The sequence below is a fragment of the Nylanderia fulva genome, unplaced genomic scaffold, assembly GCF_048542155.1.
Source record: "Nylanderia fulva isolate GAGA-0341 unplaced genomic scaffold, ASM4854215v1 Scaffold119, whole genome shotgun sequence".
NCBI classification, from domain to species: Eukaryota; Metazoa; Arthropoda; class Insecta; order Hymenoptera; family Formicidae; genus Nylanderia; species Nylanderia fulva.
Window position 1 is genome coordinate 7,375 of NW_028189398.1, and position 15,005 is coordinate 22,379.

Genomic DNA, 15,005 nt, shown 5'->3' on the forward strand with positions numbered 1-15,005 from the left:
GGTCTTACCAAACGATTTAATTCTTTGACTATATATATATATATATACAATATATATATAACAGACTATTATAATCTATTTTCTTGTTACGCAATCATTCTATTATTTTTTCATAAGAATATAATTGTTAATTTTATAATATTTTAGAAAAAATAATAGGATGATTGCGTAACAAGACATCTTTATAGATTCTTTTTAGATTTAGACATCTTTATAGATTCTTTTTAGATATTTTTTAGTCATCTTTAAGATTAATTAAAGGTCTTAATTTTAGGTAAGCGTTATATGGTCTTATTATGTTTACTTAATATTCAAATAATAAAAATATATTTTTTTAAATTTATTCAAATTTATTTTTTTAATTATAAATGTCACAATCGAAGTTCAAAAGAAAATAATACTCGCGTTTTTTACATATTTAAAACGCTTCCAAAATGGCACCGCGCCGTGACTGCGCTAGCTGATTGTTGTCATATAACATATCGACGCACACATAAAAATAAATAAAATAACATTTATATAAGCACTCGTTCGTTCGCTTTTCTATTAAACTTACACTTACAATTTAAGTAAAAACAAAAACGAGACAGCTGTTTATTGTTAGGGGACAAGGGAATTTCGTACAATTTCATCTCTTATCATTCTATCAGTATACATATATAGTAATAGTGGGTGAATGAAAAAATGAGCTCTCTTAAATACTTAAAAACTCGCGCCTTCCTTAGACGATAAAATTATTGCATAATAATAAACATTTATTAATTAGGATTAGGATGCTTTTAAAAAGCACATTTTTTTGATAGATCTAGAAAGAATAAAATAAAAAATCGAAAAAAATAAGCAAACAATCAACGAGAAAGCGGACGAGTTTTTTTTTACTCAAAAGATTTTCATTCACATATCGCGATACTATTTAAGCGTTTCATCTTGAAAGATATTATCAGTCTTTTTTCACGCGTTATTCATATCTCTCGTAATCTGTTCAACAATAAACAACTGTCTCAGAATTGAATCTCGTATCACAGAGCAGTTCGTATTCTGCCACAAAGGGTTTCTCATCGGATGACTTTGCCGCGAATCTGCTCGGGCCTTTATGTATGGTAATGTCTCAAAATCTCATACTCTCCCGTCCGACGTTCTTTTTTCTTCTCTTCTTTTCTACATAGCTCGCTCTCTTAATGTAAAGTATAAAAAACTATTTACACAGGTGCACTTCTGTTGCGCTCTTATATGTCAACTAACAAGTAACAACGGTACATTAGTTATCTTCATCAGCCACCATTCATGAAATACAATTATTTTGTTGTTTTTTTAACTAATATCTGTCTCCTGCTCTTCGTAACCACTCAGAAAATTTATTTTTTAAAATGTAAAAATTTGTTGAACTGTATATGTTTGAAATAGTGCCTGAAAAAAATTTTTATTATCAAATATATTTTAAAAATCAATTTTTATATTTAACAAATTTGATTTTATACAATCACCTATAATAACATTTGCAAAATCCGAGTTTTTTATTCCCTCTGTCTGACGTTGACCTTCCCATGTTAAACGTGTGGCAAGTTTATTTGTCAGAGTTGTAACCAAACAATTGACCAGATGACTTTCTGCTGATTTCCCACCTATACTACGTATCTTCTTTTGCTATAACATTTTGAATAAAAAATATTAGTTTTAAATATGTATTCTCCTCCTTATCTTAATAAAAATAATTTTAAATTAATTTAACTTGTGCTTTAACAAATGCTTAAACTTACAAATTGCTTTCGTAACTCTTCGTTTTCATGTAAATCATTACAAAACTTTTTAAATTTTCGCATAGAATTTAACGGAAGCTCGGGTAATAAATCCAAAGAGCAATTCGTTAATAACAAAGGAGTTTGCTCATCAAGAATTCCTAGGATTGAATCCAATTTTCGATTTATAACCGACATTGAATCTAATTTTCGATTCATAGCCAAGACTGTATCCAATGTTCGCATTATAGATCCTTGCGTATCTTTTCCTAAAAAAACAATTAAATAACGTTAAAAAATAAAATAACAGTTAAACAATTAAATATGAAGAAAGCTATATACAAAATACTGACCTCTGTTTGTGGTTATTTCTTTTTCATTAATAATAATCGTCTCTGAACAATTTTGCATACTGTTGCATACTGTAGCAACTTTATTTTTGCACTGTTGCATTTGTGGCGCAGAATAACTTTTTTCTATTTAAAACAAAAGAAAAATATTTGTTAAAAATTTGATATGTAAATTGATGGTACAAATTGTATAAATAATCTATAACGACTAAATTCATGAGTCGTTCCTTTTTTTATTTTAACATATGTACGGGCGGATTATAATCAACTGAAAAACAAAAAGAATATTAAAAACAAATACATGAAATATAAAATTAATACCCTTGTTACATACTGTGCTTTACGACAGGAGACTGCTTTTCTTCCACATTAAAAGTTTTGATTTTTTTAATCTGTTTCAATGAATATTTCTTTGAATATTTTTCTTTCTGAATATCATCTATATTAACGCAATATACGTTTTAATTAATTTGTAAGTAATCAAAATATTAATTGCAAATAACTTTTACCTTGAAAACTTTCTTCGGTTTGTGATAAATAATCACCGTATTCCAGCGGTTGTGATTCGTTTATATCAAAGGGTGATAAACATTGGTCTTGTTCAAATTGTGTATGTGTATCTAGTGTATCTAGAAAAAGATTAAAAACATTTATATTACTATAAAATTATATTTTCCGACATATAATTTAGCAGTGAGAAAAGTTCATAATATATTTAAATGTAAATATATACAAAATATTTGAATACTTATATAAATGTGGATATAGTATAAATATATATATTGTGTATGTATATGTACATATTAAAGTTCTATTTATAATTATATATAAAAAGAATTTACCTTTTTCTCTGATATCTACATCTGAATGAGAAGTTTTATAATTAGATGAAGGATTCGGAACAATGTTCTCTACAAATATTAAAAATTTACCAAATATTAAATTTGAAAAAAATATACATGTATAATAATAATGTATGAAAAAATTGCTTACTTTGTTTTAATGTCGATTTATCGTTAAAATCTTTTTCTAAACTTATCGGGATGCTCTTACATTTTTTTTCTACAAAAAATATAGTATAATTAGTATAATTAAAAACGTAAAGTTAAAAAGAATAAAGAATTAAAAAAAGTCTAATAATTTAATTGAAATGCAAAGTAACATATACCAGAAATGGAGTCAGTGTCAGCCGATTCTGTGTTATCAGTAAAACTATCATAAATTTTAGGTATCCTTGTTCTTTTTACAGGAAGAATATTTTCTTTATTTTGAAGATCATTAATTTTTGCTTCATCCGATGACACCAATTCTGCTTCTTTTTCTTTTTGTTTTGCCTCTTCAAATAAATCTACAAAAATGATGAAGAACACAATAGAAAATATAATTATAAATTATTAAAAAATTATTTAATTTATATATTGTTATTCTTACCATATGGTCCTAAGAGATATTTGTACGGGACTTTCTCCCACGAAGCTTGTGGAGGTAACGACTTTTTCATTGCTTTTGTCGCATTCACACCATGTGATAGCCACACACATAATTGCTCGTTAATATCAATAATCCATGATTGTGGCATAACTGAGCACCAGTTATCAGCAATCGCTACATAAAACATCTATATAAAAAAAGAAAATTTTAAATTACAATAGTATAACAAATTATAAGAACAAATTCTTATGTTGCCATCAATTTATATACCTGATAAATCGGAATGAAGAAGCGGAAAAACACCAAATTGGTTCCTTCCATATGGAAGCACTACAGCTTTTCTAATAATTTCGTTCACAGAAAAACATTTTAGTTCAGTAAAATCGTTAGTTACTACAAATACATTCATGTCTTGCGAATTGCATGGATAAAATTCGAGAGAAGAATAATTTATAAATTCTTTACCAATTATAACAGGATTCCCTTTTCGTAGTCCTATGTAATTTATCATCAAAACTTTATTATTTTTTACTGATTCCGTCCGATAAGAAAATACCAACAATATAGTAGGCTCAAATAAAAAAAATAATTTCATGCGTATTTCAAAAATTTACAAATTAAAATGTTATATAGATACACATAAAATATTAATAAACATTTACATAAAAATAAAAATATGTTATGAAGTCAATTTATCACGGCAAACAGATCACAAAATATAAAAATCAAAATTTTAAAAGATTACTTATAAAGGTTCATCGTCATTGTAAAGTACGCGCTTGCATTTTACAATGCCGAACTTCATGCAATTCATATTTTTGTATAAATATTTCGATTATTGTAACAAGCATGCAAGTATGCAAAAATATTAAAATGCACGATGCACTTAAGACTGAATAAGCTTCAATACTTACACAAAACGTGTAGTCGAACTAAACTTTATATATAGTTTTATGTAAACTATACTTACATATAAACAATTTAACATTTTTATATATTCTTTTTAATTAAAATAATGTGAAAAAAACAAGAAAAGTTATAAGATTCTAAAGTATAACAAATATTATAAAAAGGACAAGAAAAAAGTTAGTAAAAGTAAAGCGTTGTATAAACAAGGCGTAATCTAAATAAGTTTTTATTAATATTAAGTTAATACAAACTTTATTATAATTAAGTGTGTTTGAATCGAGCAACATTTTGTAAGTGTTGTGTGTTCTTTTACTTTAATTTTGTTTAGTGTATATATATATACCAGTAAACACAATCTAACAGTGACATATAATATCAATGTTATGATTTTTCACTCAAGAATATAATTAAATGTAACATGTGCCTTCTATATGTAACAGTTTATATCATTGATTTGCCGTTTCGCATACGAAAAATTTGTAAAACCTTACAATTAATTCGGAAATTAGCTCATTTTTAGCGATAAACGGTATTCCGTTAGATTTAATTGGATCGGTAGAAACAAAAATAAAATTAGAAGAATTTTCAAATATCCCGACAAACATTAAATTATATGTTTTAAACGGTGACTTGTTCTCTACGAATCTAGTAATAGGACGCGATTTTCTCATCGATAATAAAATCGAACTTATATACAAACCGTTCTTAAACGAATGAAACAAAAGATAAACTGCAACTTTTCCGAGAAGTATCGATTGATAATATGGAGGCTCATCTGATAATTTAGAAGATATTCTCGTTAATATGGAAATCGATTTTGATGACTCAATTAAAAAACAACTAGTTTCTACTATTAAAAACATAGAAAATACACAAATTGATAGAATCCACGACGATTACTTCGTTAAAGTTTCACTTAAAAACGATTCCATTTACAATTATAGATCCAGACTTTTTGCAAATTTTGAAAGACAGCAAATCCGAAAATTAACTGACGATCTTTTAGCTAGAGGAATAATCAAAGAAAGTAACTCGCCTTACTGTGCTCGAATCGTCTTAGTTAAAAAGAAAAACGGGTCATTTCGTCTTTGCATAGATCTTTGTCCCCTGAATGAACGAGTAGTGAGACAAAATTATTGTTTTCCATATATTGAAAACTGTTTATCCCGCCTCAGGGGGAAAAAGATTTTTACGTTATACTTGACTTCAAAGACGGGTTCCACAATATTAAATTACATCCAGAATCTACTCAATATTTGAATTTTAGGCGCTCTGCGGCACGCAGTGTAGCTTACGTAAATTTGAATTTGGAACAAAAAAAATCACTTAATCTACATGATTTTAGCTAGAAAAATACGTAGGGGAATTTAGAAATATTGTTTTTTAGCTTCAGTAGCTAACAGAATATTAACATGACAGGTGAAAATTTCACGTTTCCGTTTCGGAGTAATGTAATTGCGGAATAAGAATAACATTTAAAAAGGACCGCCACAATGTTGGTCGAAACGTAGTGTTCATTTACTTTTAATAAAAAAATTAGCCTGTTTTTGGTCAAAGTAATTTGTCTCAGTATTATTTTTAAATTGTCACTGGCGATTAACATTTATTTATGAATATTGTATTTTGTGTGATAGGCGAATATTTGAATAATTTTGTTCAATTTTCGACCAAAAACGGAACAATTATTTGTTAATAAATAATTTTTAAATCAACTTATCGAAAATTTCTTACATATTTCTCTTCGAAATGTTTTTTTGAAGATATGATGAAAAATTCGAATGAAAAGTATGAAAATTGTTCGAGTTATGCTGCGTGCCAATTTCAAAAATCGTATTTCGAGAAAAACGCGTTGATAGTTTTGAAATGTTATAGACATGAAAAAATGAAGAATTCTACTTTTAAAAAAATTTTATCATTAATCTGCAATCCCAGGACCATAAAGCTGCCCTTCTACGTTGGAATATTCCTCCTCAATCTCTTTCCTCGACAACAACAAATAAGTCATTAGGCAGGTAGTTGTTTTGAAGCAGCCCGGCGCGCTCAGTAAAGAGCTCGCAATTTCAAGGAAAAATTTTTTAATGTATTAAATTTTTTTCCCCATATTCTCCAAGGTTCAAAGGATTTTTTAAGCAAAAAACATTATCGATTATTTGAAAATTTTACAGTGGTGTTACCCCTTAATTTTAATATTATTAGGATATTATTTAACTGTGTTGTTTAAAATTATAATAGCCTTGCGAGAATGCTAAAGCAAGGTCACGAATATATTCGCCGCCGAGTTGTTATTCCGCGTATTTTCGATTCCGAGCGCGAGAAGTTGACAAAAACGCGCCTTTGTCTCGAGCCTTTAAGCCTCGCTAGCGAATCATGTTTTGGCACGCGCGTGCCACGCGTCCAAGCGAAGGATCGATCGGCTGCCGTTGCCGTCGATCCTGCGTATTTTAAAGAGAGGTCGGCCCGAAGAGCTCGGTGGAGAACGATCATCTCAAGAGCTCGTTCGAGTTTTTCGCGAGCAAAGCCTAGTAGCGAATCAAGTTTACTTTCACTTTAATTATTTTGAATAAAGTCACTCATTTAACAAACCACGAGTAATTTATCCAGATCATATCCTTCCTAATCCGTACAAACAATCGAACCAATAATCAAATAAATCGAGAGGAATCAAGTGGAGATTGTGGCTTTTAATCAAATAAATGTTTTCCGTTCTGTGAGAAAAAAAATTAATCGAAGGTTTCTGCACAGAATTGAATGTGTAGTAGAAATAATAACGAGAGCGATGATCGAGCGAGAAAGAAATGTGAAAGTCGAAGAGAATAATAAGCGAACAATACGTGTTTACGCGAGACGTAGGAAAACGAGAGCCTGCGAGAAGGTAAGGGAAAAAGTCCTAAGTACGGACAACGAAAATGGGGAGTCTTTCTCGAGCCATCGCCGAAGTAAGATTGACTAAGAATATTGAACTACGAAATATATTATTGGACTCATTAAAATCTGATCTTTCTTGCTCCTTTTAGTCATCCTTTATCACTTTATTCTTACAACTGCGTCCCAAGTTTTTTAACTAAAATTTTTTATTTTTTACTAGTTCATCATACGACTATATAGATTTGCAATTTGAATTTTCCATTGGTACAAGTGTCTATTTATACTTGGCGCAATTTTTTTCTTTTTTAATATCATTACTTTTGTAGTACGATTCTACATGGGTTTGCAATGGTTAAATCATAGGATTCTACATGGGTTTGCAATGCGTAAATTTTCACTACTGGTAAGCCCATACTAGGCACCTTTTTTATTTTTTTACAGATAAGTTTTTAGAGTTTTTCTGTCCGAATTCAGAGACCGAGTTCGTACTCTTCCTACAACCTCCATAGATTGTTTATTGCGCTTTAAAAGAAACAAAATGTAAAACTTTAATCAATAGCCCATATACATAAGTGTGAGTCCTTTACTATACTTGAATATGAAAGAAAAAAGTTAAATTAAAACTTACTTGATAAGAAATAGTCTGGAAAATCATAAGAATAAGGCCACTTTGCCTTATAAAACCGATGAGACCATAATCGATGAACGCCAGCAGTGGATCCTATATTTGAAAATATACCAACAGCGAAGACTGTAAATTTACAAATAATCATATTAAACATAAAATAAGCACGAAAGCCGAATGTTGGCACATTAGTTTCGATGAAATTAAAATCATCGATGGTGTGCTCAAGGCACTTTTTCGTTGATATGATACCACGAAAATAACTCTCAAATTGAGAATTGAACATTTTGATCAATTTACTTTTGAGAAATTTATCAAATTATTAATCTCCTATATTAATATGTATATATCATATGAAATTCTTATAAAGTTTATTAATTCAAAATAAACGTTTGCTAATAATTTACTATATTATTTCTATTAATGTGTGTAGTTATAAATATATTATGGAATAATAGGTTAAATAAATGAAATACGTACACCAGATGAAAGTCCACAGTTTAATAGGAAAAAAGAAGGTTAAATATATGGAATATATTCAACCATCTTTATCCTATTAAACCATAAAGTAAAATAAATATATATGGCAATAATAACATTTGCCCAAATAATTTGCCATTCAATCTTATGTGGTTTTTTCCAGTACTTCATCATTTACAATCTTTTCAAATTTCATTATAAAATTTTTTAAATGTAATTGGATGTTAAACTATAAAAAAATATATATTTACAATTTGTAATAATAAAGTATAAACTATATTGTATACATATGTTACACAATATGAGTATTATGCACTTATAATAAGAACCCAGACAGCAAAACATATGCATTCTGTACTCATATTGTATTCATATTCTTACAAACATGATGACAAAAATCGACAGAGATGCAGGCTCATATGCTATTCAAAACACGGTTATATTTATCTTTAAAATTTTGCAAAAAATGTCAATATGAGTACATAAATAATGCTCAAATTAATATTTGAGCTCACATTTTTCATCAAATGTATGTAACTTGTGCTTATGATACCTATCATTATAATATGATTACAAGATATACAACACATTTAAATCAAAACCAGAAGATCATGACAATGCAATCTGATAATTAGGCATTGCTATCCAGGAATATAAAATATTATAATTTTGTCACATAATTTTACTGCCATTAATAATTCTGCAGTTATTATTTCATTTCTTTTCAAGATTATGCAATGCCCATTTAATACAATATATAAAAAAGTACACGTATTTTTTTATACGTGCCCAATCGAAGATTTGGGGGGTGATTCACCCTTATGAAAAAATAAATTTTTTCTTTTTCAAGGGAATAATATCATCTAAACAAAAAGAAATATAAAAAAATGTTTGAAACAAAAGTAACTCGGGTTTTTATGCACTTTATGCCTGTGCACTTCCAATTTTAAAAAATTAAAATTTTTTCGAAATCTTTCTCCGTCCAAGTATGAAAATTTATATATTTTTTAAACTACGACCTACACTTCATTCCTCTCAGCCGTAGAGCCACACGCGATGTTATTGCGATACTTAAAAAAGAAAGAAAATTTGGAAACTAAAGAATTTGTATCCTATGTTTGGGATCTCAGAAATTCCCCTTGTTCCTCTCCCAACTTCCCCTATAAAGAAATAGGCGAGAAAAATATTGGTCCGAAAATCGGCTGAATCGGGAATCTGCTCCCGATTCTGATTTCAGATTCGGATTCAGCGACTTCAAAAACCAATATATTAAAAAGATCGAACAGTTCAAAAATATAGTTTCACAAGGTGTTTCATGCGCAATGGCAACGAGCGCGGCAATATAGAGATTATTTACCCCCCAAATATTTATATATATAAAAAAAAAAATACATGTTCCTTAATTAGCTTTTCTTTTGAAGTTTTAATAGATTTCACTTCGATTAGATTTAAACTGATTTTTTGCAGCAAAAAATTGGTCACTTTAGGGGTAGTTAGCCCCCTAATTTTCACTCCCCCTCCAACATACCTAGGCCGATTTTGATCTTCTATCAAAAGATACTTTCATACCAAAAATCATTAAGATCGCTTCACTGATCTCAAAGATATCGCAATTTTTCCATTTTACCCCCTATTTTGGGGAGGTCGTTTCACCGCCTAAATATGTTTTTTCACCGCTAAAAAAAATACGTGTCCCTTAGTTTTTCATGTATTATAACATATCCAAATTTCAGAAAAATCGGAGAGTGACACTTCCGTAGGTTTACTTGTAAGAGTTATTTGTCATGTTTCAGTGCGCGAAATTTTAACTCCATAATTTGTCAAATATAATTGTTCTTTCCCTTTAAAAACTATTATAGCCTCGACATTTTTTGCATTTAATTTTTGTCTTGAAATGTTTTAAGGAATCTGCTATTAAGGGAAAGTACAGTAGTTTTATGACATCCTAATAATACTTCCAAATAATAATATTTTCTATCAAAATTCGATAGCGTATTTGACCTGTACACGCGCAATTTGCTGTTATTCATTGCGAAAGATAAAGGCGTTTGCTGCCGATAAAGGGGTTGAAAACGAGCAATTGATATAACATAACGAGAGATATTTTATAAATTAATCAACTTACCTCTCTCTTTTAAACTTTCACAGTTGATTTGAGATGTTAAAATTAATAACGAATTATTTCTCTTGCTAGAATAATAAACGTATAGCAAATATAAATAGAAAAATATAGTTCTTTCTCGCAAACGTACGTTTACTTTTTTTAATTGATAGTTTCGCCGTCGCTTAACTAACTTCACTGTCTACAAATTCAAATGAATTGTAGAGATTAACAAACGTTTTATGACAACGAGCGACGACAATAAAAGTACTGTGAGAATGCATCATGCGGTGAGAATTAAATATTATTGGCAGTATTTAAAGACAGGAAATGAGAAAGAACAAAAGAAAGAGAATATTAATGTTTCCGCAGTATAAAATTATTTGATGAATGGCGAATATATTTCTGCGAAATATTCACGAGTCTAATGATTAAGTTTAAAAGATGTAAAAAAAACTGTGAAGTCACCAGATGATAATTAAAAAATGGTAGTAATTTAATCAACCAACTCTGGCAATTTAAGTGATCTTTATTCAATATTTACGATGTTTCGGCCATGAGTTTCGGTCCTTATCAAGTGCTATAATATATAATAATGACAATTATTAGAAAATTAAAAATTAAAAAGTAACAAAGTAACTATAATAAATATTTCCACACATTAATATGTAAACCTACCTAAAACACAACTTTTTATAAAAAACCTTAATTTTTGATCTTAGAATGTGACAAGATATAATAAAACGATAATGTGAAACATTGTGTCGGTTTCAAGCTCTTTATATACTCATTACTTTGATCAAACTAAACGACCTTTATTAGTTTTCTGTAAACAATATTTAGATTATCCGTGTCTTTTTGTAAATTGATTGTGTTGTCAAATTTTTTGATAAAAAACATCTCCGCTATTTCTCGTTTTCGTACATATTTCTCATGATGTAAAATTTCAGGAGCGGACCAATCAAAATCATGACCATTATCCAATTTATGATTACTGATGACTGAATAATTACTATTGTGTACCTTAATGTTATTAAAATGTTTTTTTATACGTGTGCCTAATTGTCGTTTAGTCTGACCGATGTATAATGAGGAATAATTTGCACAGTTAATTTTGTTTACTACTCCTGTTTTTTCTTTTAAAGGTAAAGGATCTTTGACACGTTTAATTAGTGTATTCAATTTTTTCGGTATACAATAAACGCTTTGCATGCCCATAGATTGTAATAATCTCGCAACGTCTTCACTTAGTTCTTTAACGTACGGTAATTTTATGATGCGGTCAAATTTTTCACTAACTACAATAAATTATCGTTGTCAACATTGCGATCGTCGTTATTTCGTGTCTCAAGCAATTTTAGCCTATTTTTTACAAACTTATTAACCACATTCGACGGAAAACCATTGTTCATTAGTATCGATTTTACTTTAGCGATGTTTACTTGATGAAAACTGTCGTCCGATAATAAAATCCGATAATACATCTTTTATTATCACTCCTGGACCTAATTATGGAGTTTGTCCCAAACGTTGGTTTTTTTCGTATAATTTCCACACGGTATGACAACTACTACACGACCCTCTTAAAATCATGGATTAACACAAAGAAGAGGATTGTTAATTGTAACCAGCAGCTTATATTTTTACTACGATGCAGGACACATGACATTCTACCACCACACATCGATAATTTGAGAAACGGAATAAGTTTATATAGCGGCAACATTTGTCGAAGCTTTGAGTGTAATTTTAAACATTATAAATGTAAATTATTGAGACTCGAGATAAAGGACATTAACGTTCACTTGAAATATTTATATAAAAAAATAGCATATATCGAGCGTAGACTTTCTGACTCTTTACCTCGATAGTTACTCACGAATTTTACAGAACTTAATAGGGAGAGAATTTTGGTTTTTAAAAATATAACAAAAAACAAATTAATCAACAAATTCAATGCATTGCTACGTAAAAATAATGTAGTCGTGAATCCTTTTATTAATATTGACAAATCTAAATGGATTGTTAATCTCAGTAATAAAGTAATACCGGATAATGTATTTGACTTATTAAGCCTTGGTGATAGTTTCGGTTTACCAATACAACAAAATGTTAAGAGGGATCGTGTTAATACCGTACTTGAGATGGTTAAAAGTCTAGAGGTGAGTATTGACAGGATTCCTTCTAACTTACGTGAAACAACTAGGATTTCGGTAGCTATTTCTATCCGGAATTTTTTAATCACACAAAAGCATACTAATTTTATAGATAAATATATTCTCAGATGTTTCTCTGAGTCAAAAAAATTTCTAAAGGATAACGGATAAAGGATAAAAATCTACAACTGGAGTTGGCGAAAACGAAGGAGGCGCTTATGCAGTCCGAGAAAAGGGTAGAAAAAAAAATTGTCAACATTTATTAATCATAAAATTAAACAAAAAGATATATACATGTAATTATACATACATACATTTTCAAGTAAAGTACTAAAATTTTATTTATTTCCATTTCAGCTAATTTTTATTTTATTTCACTTTATGTGTTTTGAAAAAAATATACATAAACAATAAAACTGCTACATTAATGCTACTGAAAAATAGTACAATTAATTAATATTTTTAATTAATAATTTCAATGTATCCAATATTGTTTATAATGTATTCCGAGATTAATTTTAGCTTAGCTAATTTATAAACTGATGTGACACTTTTTATTCATCACTCTTGTGAGCCTTTCGTTTATTCCGTAATTACATTGATTATTGTTTACTTAATTATTTATTATATATTTTATTTTACTGATTATCACCAGTGGCAGCGATTATTTTTCAGCTTTCTCTATGTGTAGTCGGCAAACATAAGAATAAGCGCTTCGAATTTGACGCTTAATGATGACGTAGTCAGGCTGCAATTCTCATTGGTTAGCTGGCGTTACCATGCGCAAGAGCATACCTTGTCCAGAGCTGGCAGATTCTGAATGTAACAGACTCTACATACTTTTAACTAGTAGAGGAAAAAGGAGGGAATGGATTGATAGCGGCCGAACAAATAAGATTCCTAATACTTGCAACTGGTTACCAATCCATCCCCTACCAACTCGATCCTCTATACTGGCTATAGATTAAGTTGTTACGTTCAGAATCTCTAGTTCGTTGCCATCCTTAGACAAGTTCCTCAGACGTTCTATTAAGCGTTCTTTTGCGTTATTGTATATTAAGTTTTCTTCCAAAATACGAACGTGTAATTACGGTTGTTTTAGCACAATCATCAAAGACTGACTTATTTACATATCAAAAAAAAATCTAGCAGCATAAGTAACAGCTAACTAAACTTATCTTTGTCGATCTTTGCCAAAAGAGAGAAGAAGAAGAAGAAAACATCCAAAATCTGTACAACCTGTGATCATAACGTCTGTGAAGTAAATAAAGTTAAGATAGGCACTAAAAATTGCGATGTTCTAGGGCCCACGTTTTGGCAGGGCGTCACCCAAAAAATATTATCTGAGATGCTTTTACTAGCACTCCGCGAGGAGATGAAACATTATTCATGGCGGGTTGATCTAATGGAGTCAATACTGAAGACTCATGTAACGATATTAGCATTTCCGGTAATGTCCTCTCTCTCCCTCTCTCTCTCTCCCCGTTTCACACATACACACGTATAAATTTTTAAATATTTTTCAGTTACTTTTTTAAACCACGTAATCTTGAAATAAAAATTATTTCAAGCAGTTACATAGTTTTTAAAAGTAATTAAAAAAATAAAATACATATATGTATCGTAAAAAATCATAAAATTATAAAAGCATATGATTTTACAAGAATATATATGAAATAGGTATATTTGTTTTTTTAATGAAAAAGATTTGAAAATTACATGTTTACAAAAAAATTACATGTACTTCTACATTAAATAATAAATTTCTAGAAGTATTGGCTTCCAAAGTATTTCTTCTGCTAAAAAATTCAGTTTGATCACCATTTAGGCAATATATAGTTTCTCAACTTTTTTAGTTGATACTAAAAGTAATCGATCTATGATGGTTATTGCTTCCCCTAAAGACACAAAAGACAAGCATCATATATAATTATAAAAAGTTAAAAAAAACTAGAAGACTCAAAACCTGTGTGTGTGTGTGTGTGTGTGTGTGTGTGTGTGTTATGTTTAATTATATTATTAAGTTTTAGTTTCTTTTTTTCTTGATATTATTTTCTTAAATATTTTAACAAAATAAATACATAAGTAATAATACTTACTTTCAAATGCGGGCCAGTAGTCGCCTAAATGTGCTTTAGTTAAAAACTTTTGTACGTTGTTCATTCTTTATACACGATAATCACGCATAACGCATGATACGCACGGACTCGCACAAAGCTCATTATTGTTCGCCGCCAAGATGGCGCGTATATAGCTCGAAAGTAAATGACAATAATTTTCTAATAAATATACATTCTGCAAGAATCTTGCATATCCTTTTACTTTAAAAGGATATTCATGTTACTATAGTGA

General features: G+C 29.4%; 1 protein-coding gene across 2 annotated transcripts; it reads right to left on the minus strand.

The window, feature by feature from the left end:
• Positions 1-246: 246 nt before the first annotated feature.
• Positions 247-10,777, minus strand: LOC114939999 (uncharacterized). Of its 2 annotated transcripts, XM_085490049.1 has the most exons (15): positions 10,522-10,777; positions 9,925-10,072; positions 8,397-8,625; positions 7,920-8,042; positions 3,788-7,813; positions 3,518-3,704; positions 3,255-3,434; positions 3,080-3,148; positions 2,929-2,997; positions 2,596-2,715; positions 2,421-2,525; positions 2,090-2,212; positions 1,758-2,005; positions 1,485-1,644; positions 247-1,407 (listed from the first exon to the last, which is right to left on the minus strand). In XM_085490049.1, exons 5-15 carry the CDS (start codon positions 3,836-3,838, stop codon positions 1,316-1,318), a joined length of 1,404 nt encoding a protein of 467 aa, XP_085346175.1. In that variant the 5' UTR covers positions 3,839-7,813; positions 7,920-8,042; positions 8,397-8,625; positions 9,925-10,072; positions 10,522-10,777; the 3' UTR covers positions 247-1,315. The 2 variants fall into 2 exon arrangements, with proteins under 2 accessions (XP_085346175.1, XP_029170310.1); XM_029314477.2 differs by lacking the exon at positions 9,925-10,072.
• Between the last annotated feature and the right edge of the window lie 4,228 nt (positions 10,778-15,005).

Bases quoted from the DNA above. Each gene is read 5' to 3' on its own strand.
- LOC114939999 (XM_029314477.2), bottom strand. From the start codon at position 3,838: ATGGAAGGAACCAATTTGGTGTTTTTCCGCTTCTTCATTCCGATTTAT. The intron at 3,149-3,254 runs GTATATGTTACT...TATTTTTTGTAG, and splicing joins TGACACTGACTCCATTTCTG to AAAAAAAATGTAAGAGCATC. The intron at 1,645-1,757 runs GTAAGTTTAAGC...AAAATGTTATAG, and splicing joins AAGAGTTACGAAAGCAATTT to CAAAAGAAGATACGTAGTAT.